The sequence below is a fragment of the Notamacropus eugenii genome, chromosome 5, assembly GCF_028372415.1.
Source record: "Notamacropus eugenii isolate mMacEug1 chromosome 5, mMacEug1.pri_v2, whole genome shotgun sequence".
NCBI lineage: Eukaryota > Metazoa > Chordata > Mammalia > Diprotodontia > Macropodidae > Notamacropus > Notamacropus eugenii.
This window is the reverse complement of record NC_092876.1, coordinates 177,733,791-177,749,317: the sequence shown is the minus strand read 5'-3', so window position 1 is coordinate 177,749,317 and position 15,527 is coordinate 177,733,791. Positions and strand designations below refer to the sequence as shown.

General features: G+C 39.2%; 1 protein-coding gene across 11 annotated transcripts in view; it reads left to right on the top strand.

The window, feature by feature from the left end:
• The window catches only part of ARHGAP32 (Rho GTPase activating protein 32), a 419,500-nt gene extending 412,781 nt beyond the window's left edge, over nt 1-6,719 (top strand). For all 11 annotated transcript variants that reach the window (XM_072611576.1, XM_072611573.1, XM_072611577.1 and 8 more), the window contains one exon: nt 465-6,719. In XM_072611576.1, coding sequence (XP_072467677.1) covers nt 465-2,714 — 2,250 coding nt within the window. In that variant the 3' untranslated portion in view covers nt 2,715-6,719. The remainder of the gene's footprint in view (nt 1-464) is intronic.
• Nucleotides 6,720-15,527: the final 8,808 nt, after the last annotated feature.

Here is a 15,527-nt window from a genome sequence, read left to right as displayed (position 1 = left end):
GTGAAGCAGCTCTCAGGGTAGAGGAGAGCTCTGCCTTTGACTTAGACTTTATCTTAGAAAAGCGACTTGCTTTTTGTTCCCATGAGCTGGTCCAGCATACAGAGAGGTCAGCCACCATTCACAAATTTCTCTTGATAGTTTGACTACATTATAAGTTCTTATTGTTTAGGCCAACTAAGATAAATGTACTGTATGTTAATTAGTAATAGGGTAGAGATATATATTTAGAATGGGAAATCAGCCAGGCTAAAGTAATTCTACAAGTAAGAAAATAACAGCATCCTAAAATAAAAGCAGCAGCAGATCTTCCTTTTTCCCCACCTGCAGAGAAGTCTGCTTTTGTTATCTAGGGATACTAACTAGACAGTTCAGATGAATAGGCAATTGTGATTGACTCTATATCTTGGCTCATAGAAAGGAGCAAAATCCCAAAGTAGATAACATCCTATTTATTCTCTCAATAGGTTCGTGGAGTAGCATCAGCTCCAGAGAAGCCAGCTGAGCCCAGAGGAGCAGAATCCTCTTCCATCTTCACCTGTGATGGTAGTACAACCACTCGATGCACCACCTATGCTTCTATTGTTCCCCCAGGCCTTCCTGAAAAGGTCTGGGAGGGTGCAAGGGCCCCCACTCTCCACCTGCGTTCTGGGTCTGTTCCTGTGCACACCTCCCAAGGCTTCACCCTGCCAGTCCCACCCACGAGGACGATGGATAGTAAGATTGCTACAGCCATACACTCCAGTAATACAGATGCAGCCAGCACTTCAAATTACCATTCCTTCATCATTGCTTCATCAGCTTCCATGGATGATGCTTTGCCTCCACCACCACCCGTCCCTCAGCCTAAGCATGCCTCTCAGAAAACGTACCCTTCTTATATAAGGCCTGATATCATGACTGACTCTCTTGGGGCAGAAAATTGCTTGCATCTTGGCTTGGCTTCAGCCTGTCAGTATCGTCCACAGAGTGTTCCCCCACACCACCATAAACCTGAGCAGCACCAAGTCTATGGTTCCAGATCAGAGACACCAAGTTGCATGGGTCCACGTTATAATACATATATACCCCCTGGGAAAAATTCATCTGGGTACCATTCCAAGCCATGCAGCCGGGTTGAGTATGTATCCTCTGTAAGCCCGTCCCTTCGGAGTGCTTGTTATCCTGAAGATATTCCTCCATACCCCACTATCCGCAGAGTGCAGTCCCTACATGCCCCTCCATCTTCTATGATCCGTTCTGTCCCCATTTCTCGGACAGAAGTACCCCCAGATGATGAGCCATCCTATTGCCCAAGACCCCTTTACCAATATAAGCCATATCAGTCCTCACAGGCCCGTTCAGATTACCATGTAACTCAGCTACAGCCTTACTTTGAGAATGGCAGAGTTCACTACCGGTACAGTCCTTACTCTGGTTCTTCTGGTCCCTATTACAGTTCAGATGGCACCTTCTATGACGTGGATGCTTATAGCACAGTACAGTTGAGGCCACTACATCGCATGCCCAATCGTGATTTCAATTTCTACAATCCCAGGCTCCAAGGAAAGAACTTGTACCGTTACCCTGGATTGCCCTCTCGTCCCCAGGGCAGCATTGTTGGCTACCTTTCTGGGAATGAACACAATCTTATCAACGTGACGTCAACAGCTGATGTGAAACATATGTACACTTCATGGGACTTGGAAGACATGGAGAAATACCGCATGCAATCCATCCGACGGGAAAGCCGAGCACGGCAAAAAGTTAAAGGGCCAGTTATGTCCCAGTATGACAACATGACCCCCGCTGTGCAGGATGACATGGGTGGGATTTATGTCATCCATCTAAGGAGCAAATCAGATCCTGGGAAAACTGGACTTCTTTCAGTGGCAGAAGGGAAGGAAGGGAGATATCCCACCAAGGCAGTTACCCCAGAGGGAGATGACCGCTTCTATAAAAAGCATCCTGAGCCAGAGTTAGACAGAGCCCATTACCATGGTGGCTATGGCAATGGGCAGTCAGAGAAGCCATCTCTCCCTCTGAAGCAAAGCAGCCTCAGGAACAGAAAAATTCATGACATGAGTTCCAATCCCTCTGAGCACAGGGCACACCAGGAAGTAAGCCATAGGCAGTTATGTGAATCAAAAAATGGGCCCCCTTATCCCCCAGGAACTGGCCAGTTAGATTATGGTACCAAAGGTGCCCCAGACTCTTCTGAACCAGTTAGCTATCATTCTGCTGGAGGCAAATATAGTACAGTAGGCCAGGAGACTTTGAGACTGAACCACAGAGAAGTGAGGCCTTCTGAAGACCTAGATCGGCCACGTATGCGGCAGCCCCCTGCCCCAGAGAAACTCTCAAGAGACTGCTATAAGGAAGATGAGCATCCCATGCAGGCCATTCCCCCACCTAAACCAGAGCGGAGTCACAGTCTGAAACTCCATCATACACAAAGCATGGAGAGGGACCCCAGTCTTCTGTACCAGTACCAAACGCATGGCAAACGCCAAAGCAATATGACTGTATTATCTCAGTATGAGAATTTGGATGACTATCACCCCATGCCTCAGCATCAGCGGGGAGGTTTTGGAGGAGGAGGAGGAATAGGTACATTCATACCTCCTGGCTTTCCCCATCCACAAAATAGGACATATGCCACAGCTCTGGGTCAAGGTGCTTTCCTTTCCACAGAGTTGTCCTTGCAGAATCCTGAAACACAGATCCATGCAGAATGAGCCCTGGAAACAATAGAGTTAAAGCAGCCTCTGCTGGACAGTGGACTGTTTTATTTTTTCAACGACCAAAAAGATTAAAAAATACACAAAAAATGAAAAAAAAAACCAACCAAAATATCCCAATAAGAAAAGGAAACAAACTATCATCTTTTCTCCTTATCACTACATCCCCCATCCACAGACTCTGTTGTGTGTGTGTCATTTAAGGGAGGCCTGAATGAGAGTTTCATTTTTAATATATAGCAAAGAAATTTTGTTACAGACCAAATTCACCAGAGAAGGCAAATTTAGAATGAGATTGGGTGCTGCTGCTGCTTTTAAGTAAAATTAACATTCTTTTTTTTTTTTTTGATACTTAGTATACATAGTATGGAGAAATCTACATTAATTGCTGGTAGGATTTTACTTCTATTTTGGGTTGCTATTTAACTTCCCCCCAGTAAATACTGAGTGGCAATCCCAGAATATCAGGTCATTTTCATCTAATTACCTCCTCTCTTTGAGGAGTCAGGTATACTGAAGTCAGAAAATTGAAACTTTAATTAGGAAAGAATTATTATTAAGAAGTTAATTTAAGCATTTTAAAAAAGAAATGACTTGTCCCCTCAGCCTGAAAATGTTTTTTTAAAATGTATTATTATCAGCACCCCATGAAAGCTGTCCGGTTTTTTTTCAGTGTTCTGTTAATAACCTGGGGTGAATACAAAAACGATTTTTCATTAGAATAACAATGAAGCTTCTAAATGAAAGAAAACAATCCTCTTTATTATTGTGACTTAGTTAACATCAGAAACTGTCAGTTCTTTTAATGTGCTTATTACCATTGAGTTTTTATAAAAGATCTTGGTAAATTATAGTTTCTAGTATAAACATTTCATGCCACTGTCATGAAAAGTATAGCAGCATGGTTTGGCTGGACAAACACAGAGAACATACGCTAATTTACAAATTTACTTTGTGTTGATTTTTTGTTTCTAAACCAGAGTGCAGGTTACCTGGGAATTCTTAATGTGAGTACCAGTTATTTATGAGAACATGTAAGCTATTATAATAACTACTTAGTACACTGTACCATATCAACATCAGTGGAACTCTGTGCAGTTACCATGTTAAGTACTGAGTAAATACATGTTCTTCGTTTACTGTATATTTAGTGTGGTCCCTGATTTATCATAATTGTCATTCACACCAGCATTTCAGGTACATCACTTTGTAACTCTGTAGAAATGTTATGTATATTTAGTACCCGAAACTGTTTTTAATAATAACTCACATGAATTCCTTATTACAATAGGAATAAGACAGCTCTTTCCAGCCAAATAGTTTTCTTTTTTATATTCCCTCTCATCACAGCTATACTAGATTAGCAGTGCAATTGTTTGTTTCTAAAAGAATATAGTTTGACATTTCATTATACAAGACTTAATAATGCTTGAGTTTTAGGCATTAACATCTTTAAAATGCACAATTTGGTGAAGACAGAGAATCTCTTTCCATTTAGTGGATGAGAATTTCTCTGACATTTTTTTTTAACTTGGAGTGAGTTTAATTCAGTGAAAAAAGAGAGAGCCAACAAGTGTTCATGAGGCTACATGCTGCTGTCATTGCTGTGAAACCACAAATACTAGGGCTCACATCATTTCATCTTTGATCCACAAGGTCACATCATTGCTATTTTCAGTGATTAAGTAACAAAAGATTTAACTATCATCTCATCTTTTTGGGGGGGTGGAGGAGTAACCATCTCTAAAAAGTTTTCTTTTTTAATCTCTCAGCTTTGGTCACAGTTACTTCAACAGCAGTGGTCTAAATATTCATTTAGGGGTGTGTCTCCAGTAGAAACTGAGAAGCAGCTGATATTTTTTTTTGCATGAAATTGGCCTGTGAAAGTTCATATAATTTTATCAAATGCACAGATCCAGCTAGAATAGAAAAAAATCATTACCTTCGTGATAATCAATAAGCATTTATTAAGCACCAGCAATGTCCCAAGCACCAATAGGTACTCAGGATATACATTCAAAGAATGGAACAATCCCTACTCTCAAAATATATTCTAACAATAAGAAATTTAATAGCATACTCCCACATGACTTGAAGTATTTGATGCATCTACCAGTCAGCTAAATTTCAGTTTTCAGCACTAAGAATTTCTTAACCCTGGCTGTCCCTTGACTGTCATCAGATCAATAGAGCAACTCACTTGACCCATTGGCAATACCAAATTGATAGCCCATCAATAGCTTGATGATTGGAGGGAAGGGAAAGGCAGCAGGGTAGGGGGGCTATTACAGAGTAGGTTTGCATGATTAGTAGTAATTGTATGCCTTTGAAGGAAATGATTGAAGAAAAGCCTGCTTAATCAATCCATTTTTTATGTATGCATATTTTCCACCCCTGAATCATAAAGCTGGGAAAGACAAAATGCTAAAGTTTTTTTCTTGGAGAAACTCCTAACTATAAGCCCACAGGTAAATAGCTTGATATAGATAATGGCTCAAAAGAGCATTAAATTTGTCAAAACTATGAACTCTGACAGAGTCTACAGTTGTTTTCTCTAATGCAGACACAGCCTTAATTATGTATTCAGTTATTTGAAGAAGAACTTTGCATGGTCTCTTTCTTGCTAATACTATGGGGTAGAAATTGGATGGCAAATCACTGTGAGCCAAGTTACCTCAGCATAAGTCACCTCACAGTGACTTCACAAACCTAGAAATGGCATTGAAGTTAATATTTTTAATTTTGACATGGGGCATCATCATGGACAAAAATGGAGCTGCCTTATGCATTGAACCTATCACCTAGGTCTTTTATTCTTTTACTGAATCTCTAGTATTTTATCCTTTTGACTAAATTGGTGGTCTACTCCATTTGATTTGGCTAACAAATTTTCTCATGTTGTCAGACTGCAGAATTTTCAGTCTCAAAGGTGCCATTTTGTTTTTAGTTCCTCTCATCTGAGCCTAATTTCATCTTTTGTTTGGTTTCCTTTTAAACATAAAAGTTCCCTGAGATTTTCCTAAGAATGCTCTATGCATCTGTACCCTTAGCCCTCCATATTTCCCGTAAAGGAAGATATTTTGTGAAAAAATTTAGGGTCAGGTTGGAAATACACAGATAACAGAAAATGTGCTTCTTTGAAGAGGGAACACTTGTATGATGAAAGAGTGGGGAAGAAAGAGCAAGACATTTCATCTTTTGGGTGGCAGTTTGGTATACAGTACAGCCAGTTTAAAATGCATTATTCCCCTTTGGTTACATAAGGAACAAGTATATCCCCCCTTTGCATCCTTCTGTGTCCCCACCCCTATCTGTTGCTCATCCCATTAGTATGTTGGCAAAGCATTGTCTCAAAGACATGTAAGGAAATAATAATGAAAGTAAAAGAATGTTTGGAAGTTATTTCAGAAAGGATTAGAGGCATGTGATTTTCAGTCCTGAGTGCTACAGGAGTGTCAGGTATGATAAATTTTAACTGTGTGCATGAAAATGCCAGTGCATAAGGTGGGCAAGGGGGAGGGAAAGAACTCCCCTCTCCCTCAATAGCTGGTTTGTATTTTTATGGTCAAAGAATGAGATAAGGTTGTTTTGCAGTTTATGTTATGCAGTAGAAAACTTGATTCTTCAACCATGACCCGCATGATAACTGTCCTAGAAAGTTTTGAATCACACTTCTGAGTTCTTTTAACTTTAATTTATATAATGTCTTATTTTTATGTTTTAATATTTTTGTGAACTGGTGTAAAATATATATGCTGAGAAGCTCATGTATTTTTTGTAAATAATTTTGTGGCTTATTCTTTGCCCCATATGTAAATATTTAGATTACCACTTCCAACCTTGTATAAGGCTGACGTGGGGTTCTGGTTTTGGTTTGGGGGAGGGGTTTTTTGTACTGTTATGGGAAAATCCAGATTGAGATGTCTTGTGGTTTAAATCAAATGTCCCACCGACGTCAATTCAAATATACAAGTCAACAGAAATAATTCAGGTTAAAGCAGATATCTTTGTGTCTATGTGTGTTTATTTCTCTAAATTTTAAAAGCTAGAAGTGTGGGCTGGGAGGAACTGAAGTTAGGAAAGGGCTTTGGGGTCAGAAAGAAATGTGTTAAATTGACCGTTCTAAATCATATGACTTTCGCCACCTAGCTTTACTCTTAGGCCCAAATATAAGGGTAACTTCACAATTTCTGAAGCTTCTTGACCCCTGCTGGGATTTTAGGGTGGACTTAGGAATTCTACAGTTATCCCAAAGAGTCTTCTCCTGACATGATATGGGATTTTTTAGTTGATTGAATGTTTGGGGGCTCCATCTTCCAACCCCAGCAATTCTGCATCAGTCCAGATTTCTGGAGTGTACCCTAGAGGAACTCATAACATCATGACGATGTAGTCTTGGAGTCATTTAAGGTTCTGAACCAAACATCCCAAAAGTTACTTGGAATATGGGTGCCTGTAAAGGTGCTGTGAGTTCAACCCCTTGTAGCAAAATGCCTTAGTTTATTATGACTAATGAAACTTAGCTGGGCCCCTGCCTTATTTCCCTCAAGCCTAGGCATGTTCTTATTTCAGCAAGTATTATTTCTTCCTACACCACTTACCCAGTATTGTTCCTCCCAACACTAAATTTTTTTCAGAATAGGCACTTCTTTCCTGTGGTGATTAAGCTACTTTGGAAGTTCTCAGCCCCCGCACACCTTTCAGGTTTTGCAAGTCTCATGCAAATCCAAAGTGCTATTGAACTGTTCCTGGACTATGAAGCTTTGAATATAGAGAGTCTCAGGAAATTGTTTACCTGATAAGTTTCCTGGGAGGGTTGCCTCTTTAAACACAAAGTTTTCTTTTATTTTAGACATTTGTGCTGAAAATATTTCTTACAGTATCAAGCTAAAATACAGCACGACCATGGCCTGTTCAAACTGCTTCTTATTTCATAAAGGTAGAGAGGTTTGCTGCTACACTGAATGGCTTCAGATAACTTACTCTATGGTTCACCCACCTATAAGGTTCTCAGTTTTATTTGCTATCAGCTGGCACCTCTAATTAGTGTACCTGCCTGTTGTTGCCCCTAAATGCTTTCTTAATTGCCATTTCTAATCTGTAATCATTTCAAAAACAAGATGAACATTCTTGTTGTAAATGATAACACCTCATTCACCCATCTTCAACTATTTTAAGAGCCATCATCTCAAAGGGGGATTAAACGTAAGAGATCTTTGTATCTAAAGCTGAAAGATCTCAAAGGTCGTTTATCCATTAAGAAAAGAACAGACAAAGTGTTTACTAGTGCCAGGCGTTACACTAAATACTTTAAGTATCTCATTAGAGCCTCATGACAATCCCAGGAGGTGCATGCCATTGTTACTCCATTGTACAGATGGGGAAACTGAGGCAGAGGTTAAGTACTTGCCCAGGGTCACAGCTAAATTTGAGGCCAGATTTGAACTCTGGTCTTTCTACTTCAGCAGCCTGTCACCAAGTTGTCCCATTTTAAAGATGAAACAGATCCAAGGAGATTATATGACTTGCCCATGGTCCCGCAAGTAGAAGATTTTAAGCAGGATTTAAACCTAAGTTCCCTGTCCTGAGAGAAAGCACTTTCTTCATTACACTGACATGTTCTGTTCAAAGGTAGAACTAGAAAGCAGTGGGTAGACATTGCAAGGAAGCAAATTTGGGCTTCACCTAAAGAAAAACCACCTAGCTATTCCACAGCTCTAGAATTTGGAGAGAGCTGCCTCACAAGAGTATGGCTTTAATTAACCATTACTGGAAGTCTCAAGGCAAAGTTGAGGGGGGAAGCACTTGTCAAGTATGGTGGAGACAGGATTCATGTTTTATCCCATATTGGACAGGATGACCTACAGGATCTTGATCTCCCTAGCCGAAAGTAACGCGTTCCTCCTTGGGACTTGGATAATTTCTATTTTTCTCATGTTTTAAATTCTATTCTAATTTGTGGATTAGTGTACTATTAAGTTATGAAAGGGAGCTTTCTTTTCATAGCATCCCAAGGTCTGCCATAGCACTTAATGAGTGTTGAATTGAACTAGTTTGCCTCGACCATCTATTGGCTTTACCTCTCAAAAGTGAATTTTTTTTCAGCTCCCTGAGGCACTAACCTACTTATTTCACCATGGATTCAATGTTCTAAGAATAGTTCTTTCACTATGAGGAATAGGTTCTAGAGAGTTGACTGTGTACCATGGTAATCAGAGAGCAGTAGCCTCAGCATTATAAAGATTTGGGTTCAAGTCATACCTCTGATGCAAATTGACATTCTCTGGGCAAGTCTTTTCACTTCTCAGTTTCCCCAGACAGTTCTTTTAAGAGTGGCTGATCTCCAGTAGTTCGTTACCAAGAACTCTCAATGAAATCATAGGTTCAGCCAAGGAAGACATAGAGTGCAGGGAAAACCTGGGTTTTCACAGATGGAAGGAGAAGATTTTGCTTATGGGGGCATTTGTTAAGCACCTACTATGTGTTTTTCAAATATCTCATTTCAACCAGAAATGCTAAAGACCAAGAAAAAAGCCTGTGTACTAGATGAATCATCAATGGGATATTCATGGAAGGACAGAAGCAGGAATTGAAAAAGAGGTGTAAATCAGTTGGGATCTGTACCAGTGGAGGTAGATCAATCAAGGTCACAGATTCATTGAAGTATAGCTATTATTTTAAATCTATGTATAGTCTTAAAGATAATGGATATATTACAGAAAAGTTATAACCAAGTTAGATTTTATATACAGATTTCTGTTTACCATAGAAATATGAAATCATAAAAGCATCTTGGAAAGGATCTCAGTGGTCATATAGTTCAACCTCTTACCCAGAGAAAAATCATGTCAAGAGTACATTGCACACTACACATGATAACTGAACTTGTTCAACACTGTCCAGCTTTCATTTGAAGTCCTATGGTAATGGAAAAATTCATCACCCCCAAAGCAATCTGATTCTCTTTTCAGAAGTTTTCTAATTGTCTCAAGTTTATCCTTGTGTTTATACAAAATCTACCTCCCTATAATATACACCTAATAGTCCTAGTTTTTTCTCCAAATAAAACAAGGGTCATATCCCTTCCACATGCTCCTTCCAATTCTGGAAGTCAACTATCATATCTCCAAGTCTTTTTACTGAGCTGTGGGATAAAGGGATCCATATATCGGATGATTTGAAGCCCTTTCTGTGTCCTGATCCTTCTCTGAATGCACTTTAGGTGACATGCTCCAGGTGGTCAGTGTTCTTTCTAACATATTCCAGTTAGGATTTAGCACAGTTCTCCTTAAGGGGTCTGACTAGGGCATGATAAAGGATTGCCACCTGCCTCACGCCAATACTATTTTTATTGACACATTACTATTGCACTAGCTTTTTTTGGCTTATGTGTCAGCTGCTGACTCATATTGAGGTTATAGTACACTAAACCCAATGGTATGTGGGTAAATGTTTAATAAAAATAATATGTACATGACATACTTTTAAATTTAATCTGCATTAACACTTTCTCCATCACCTCAGGTCTAAACAAACAAAAACCAAGCCCCAATTGATAGTATTTCTGAATTTCCAAGGTATGAACTACCACAGCTCTTCAGAGCTTATTTGAGGTATCTCCAGTACACCCCTGAAAATCCCAAGTCTTTTTCACATGAACTGATTTCTAGACACAGCTTTCCCAGCTTCTATTTGTGCAAGTTGATTCTTAATCCACTTTGGAAACTTTTGTCCCTATGTGTTGTGTGCTGGTGTGTGCACATGTGTGGGGAATAGGGTGGAGCATGGTGCACAAAACCCCAGTCTGGTTGCTAGAACGTAGCAAAGAATATGGTAACAATTCAGACTGAGATGGTATCTCACCAGTGGCATAGCCTTACAACGGAGATCTGCCTGGGAGCACTGAGGGACTAAGTACAGGGGATCCAGCAAGGAAGAGAGAATGTCACTTGGCACCTGCTGTAGATGTTCCTGTGCCAATCCCTCTCCCTTAGCCCCCACCGCATAAACTTTGCCACAGCTGTTACGTTTTTGAATGTATTTTCAGAGAGGCCTAGGAGTAAGTATATTTGATCTTGCTAATTTCAGCCATCTCTCTTAGCTAGGAGATATGTATATACATGGGTAGCTAGGTGGCACAATGTATAGAATGCTGGGCCTGGAGTCAGGAAGTCGCATCTTCTTGAGTTTAAATCTGACCTCAGACACTAGCTGTGTCACCTTGGGCAAGTCACTTAACCCTGTTTGCCTCAGTTTCCTCATCTATGATTAAATATGAGAAGGAGAATATGGAGAAGGAAATGGCAAACCACTCCAGTATCTGCCAAGAAAACCCCAAATGGAGTCGTGGAAAGCTGGATGTAACAAACAACTAAACAACAAAATTACAACATCATACATTTATATAAGACATATGTAAATATACATACACAGAATTAAATTATTATTTGTATATATTCTTTCAAGTGTTGTATCATCTGTAAAATTGATAGAAATGTCATCTATGCCTTCAGCCCAGTCACTAATGACAACAAGAAGTGAAACAGGTTCAAGAACAAAGTCCTCAGATGTTAGCTTGAGATGTTATTAATTAAATGAGTATTTATTATTATGAGCAATTATTAATTAATGAGTCAGTCCATTTCAACACCATTTAATTTTACTGGTCTCCATGTTGTTCATTAAGGATATTTTTACACACTTAGTCAATACCTGAAACCCAGATTTATTAAGCTTGTATATTATTTATCTAGTATGCTAGTCAAAATTAAGAGGGGGGAAAAAGAAAGTGGGAGTGGTCTGACTCACTCTTAATAAAGTTATTCTGGGGCACTACAATCCAGACTTGTAGTGATCACCACTTCCCTAAGTGCTCACAAGCCATTCCTTTACTATTGCGTTCTAGAATTTGCCAGAAATTGATGCCAAACTCATTGGATTGTAAATTGAAAAAAAACCTTGCTGATTGTTGCTTACATTTCTCCACAATTCCTCAAATATCACTGCCAGTGGCTCAACAGTCATATCAAATTCCTTTCCATATCGGAGACACAATCCATCTGGGCCAGGTAACTTGAATTCATGGAGGGTCCTTAAATATTTTACAACCCCTCACTTGACTCCAATTCATCAAGCAATAAATATTTATTAAGAATTGATTAGCGCAAGGCATTGCGCTAAGTGCTGGGATTGCTAGACATAATTAAAGTACCTGCCTTCAAGGAATTTGCATCTTGCTGGGGAAATAACATGTATGCATATAGACACAAAAATGTATACAAGTAAATTCAAGGTAATTTTTAGTAATGGGGAAACACCAGCAGGTGAGGGAATTTTTTAAAAGGCTTCATGGAGGAGGCAGTCAGGGAGCTGATCCCTGAGAATGGTTGGGTTCTACAACCCCTACTAATCAATTATTCTCTTCTTTCCAGTCTGAAGAGTATTTTTCCTTGCACATTAAGTATTGATCATGTGAAAGGCACTGTGCCAAAGTCTTAAAACTATCTGCCCTTGAGATTATATGCTACAGAGAAGATACAATTTGTGTAGAGATAAAGAAATACAAAATATCTAAGAAGTTATGTAAAATCATTTTAAAGGGAAACTTCCCAGTTAGTGGGAGAGAGGTGGTGGATCAGGAAAGGCCTCTTATAGGAGGTTCTCTGAGCTGGGCTTTGAGGGGAAATGGATTCTAAGAAATCTTAAGAGAAAACAAGCCAAACAGGAATTGATTTTGAGGTGACCACATTAGCAAGCCTCATGATCTATTTTATAATCTCTTTCAGTTTCCAGTCACCTGCAAATGTGATAAATAGGTGCAGTATATTTAACCTACAGTTAGACTATGCAAAATACCTATTTCTCTTAGACTGAAGTATACTGGGTATTAAACTAAGTATCTATGATATTTGAGTTCCTTTGATAAAAATGTCTTGTGGTAGTCAAAAATTATTCTAGCAAATGCATTCCTTTTTATAATTCATATAAAATCTAAGGAAAATGACAAGGCAAAAAAAAACCCCCAAATATAAAACAGTTCATTGGACGTACTGGCACCTGTGAGAGGCCTAACAGGACCCATTTGGGAAGAGATATTTGATCTAAATGTAACCATGGTCAAAAACTCTATGGAAACTTTTCAAAAAGATAATTTCCTTTGAAGCACTGTAAAGAAATGAAATTATTATTTCAGTCTTATCCAAGGCAGAGATCAAAGGATGGTAGCAATTTGGATTTTGTATTGAAATATATTTGTATGTGTCTCACGCACACACACGCACACACACACATGGCTTCTGCTGATAACACATAAGTTCCACCCAGTATGGGGCTTCACACATAGCAGGCATTTAATAAATGTTTATCGATTGATTGGTCAAACCCTCAATCCAGAGGAGGCAACATGGCACAGTGGAAACAATGGATTTGGAACTGGTAGTTAAAGGTTAAAATCCTGTCATTTATTTTTTTGTGGCCTTTGACAAGTCTGAGCTTCACCTCTGAGATTCATTATTCCACATCTGTAAAGTGAAGGGAATTGGACTTGATTACCTCTAAGGTCATCTTAAATTGTTGAATTTATGAGCCTGTGAATCCAGCCTCCCCTGTTTTGCTTGATCTCATTGAATGGGAAGCTTTTTTCTATACATCTGACTCACTGATGCCAGCATTTCAAGTACCTGTATTCATCCTGCACAGGTCATTACTAGATTTATCACTGATGTTATACTACTGATTTGCATCTACAGAGAGCAAGGCAGTGAGGCGAGCTAAGTGCTAGGGGCTCAAAGAAAGGCAAAAACAATCCCTACCCACAAAGAATTTACAATCTAATGAGGGGGTATGGGTGGTAGGATATAGATAACATTCAAACAACTATGTACAAACAAGATAAGGAACCACTGCCAAGGAGGTCCCTGAAAGACTTTTTGCAGAAGATGGAATTTCAGTTAGCATTTCAATAAAGTCAGGGAAACCAGGAAGCAGACATGAGGAAGGAAAGAATTCCAGCCACAAGAGACAGCCAAGATGCCAAATGGAATTAAGAGATGGAATGTCTTGTGTAAGGGAGAGCAAGAAGCCCAGAGTCACTGGACTGTGGAGGACACGGAGGGAAACTGGAAAGGTAAGAAGAGGGCAGCTTGTGAAGAGTTAACAGCCAAATATGAGATTCTGTGTTAGATCCTGGAAGCAATTAGGAACATTGGAGTTTGTTGAATAGGGGTATGTCATGGTCAAACCTATGCTATAGGATGAGTGGGTGGATGAAAAAGCATCATTAAGCACTTAACTTGGAAAGCACTGGGGATACAAATAGAGTAAGACAGTCTCTGCTCCCATGGAGATCACATTCTAATAGAGGAGAGAACACATATGGAAGGTTTCAGCTTCAAGTAGATGGAAAGATCGCATGGTTCATTAGACTGTGAGCTTCTCCATTGGATGGTAAGCTCTGTGGGGGCAGGGACTGTTTCTTTTTCCCCTTTGCTCTTTGCACAATTGGAACATAGCAGGCTAGTTCACTGACTGGTCCTTTGGATGCAGAAGCAAAGCAGATGGTAATACTTCTTTAACATAATTTCCACTGATAAAAATCATATCAGTTTCTAATGCTGAAAGCAATTTACAATGTCAAAGTAGCAAGAACTTTCTTTTCTGAGTCTTTAGTAGCTACGGATGTAACAGATTCAGGAGTCATTTTTGTATTCATCCTCCACTAGCTGCCCTTTCTTCTGTTTTCTTGTCTTCTTAAAATCTGAATTGGTTGATGAGTTCCCTGATTATCCAAATTGGCTTATTTAGACCAGTGCTGTCAAATTCATATAACAACAGAAGCCAGTAAATAATACATAAAGATCCCTATGGGCCACATATTCACTTAGTTTTAAAATGTAATATTATTGATGTTTTATTGTATTTTTATTTATTTTACTAAATATTTCCCAATTACGTTTTAATCTGGACAAATCACACCTGGGAGTGTTGTGGATCACACACAGTGGCTGGTCACGTATTTGACACCTCTGATTTAGACAATACCCTGTTAGTGAACCAGATTTGGAATCTGGAGTTGAGAGGCAGGAATACCTGAGTTTGAATCCTACCTCGATTTCTTAGCTGTGTGAGCCCATGTGGGTAAATCATTTAATTTAGCTTCAATTTCCTCACTTGTAAAATACAAATAATAATAGGATCTCCCTTGCAAGCTGCTGTCAGGATCAAATGAGATAACATAAGCTGTTTTGCAAACATTAAAGTGTTATACAAATGCTAGCTATTACTATTATTTTCTTCATTACAGCTGTATCTCTGTATTTTCTAAGTTTCATTCTTCATAGCTTCCAACCCTCCTTAGATGACTTCCCCTACAGAATTTGAGTTCATAGTATCTTATTTCTCTCTGATCCCTTTGAAACCTATTCTTAAAAAAAAAAAAGCATAAAAATCCAGATACTTTGTGCATTTGTAGACATTTATTCACGATTTCTGTCTTAGAGCTGTTACCTGTGAGTCACTGTGCTTCTCTCCATCTCTTCTTCCTGTTTTGTAGCTACTTCTCTCTATAGTCTCTGGCAGTTTTTTTCCCCCTCTCATTTTTCAGTGTGAAATACCCTTCAGATTTTTAAGATTTCAGCCCTCATTAGGTACAATCTATCCCTGATCAAGAGCCTATATTTTAAACCATGGTCTAGAGGTCCAAATTCCACTCAGATACCTCTCCTTAACTATCCATCCACTTCTCAAATCAACCTTTCTCTTGTGAATCCCCTATCCTCAAAGTGCAGCAGTAACAAAAACCCCTGTGCATCC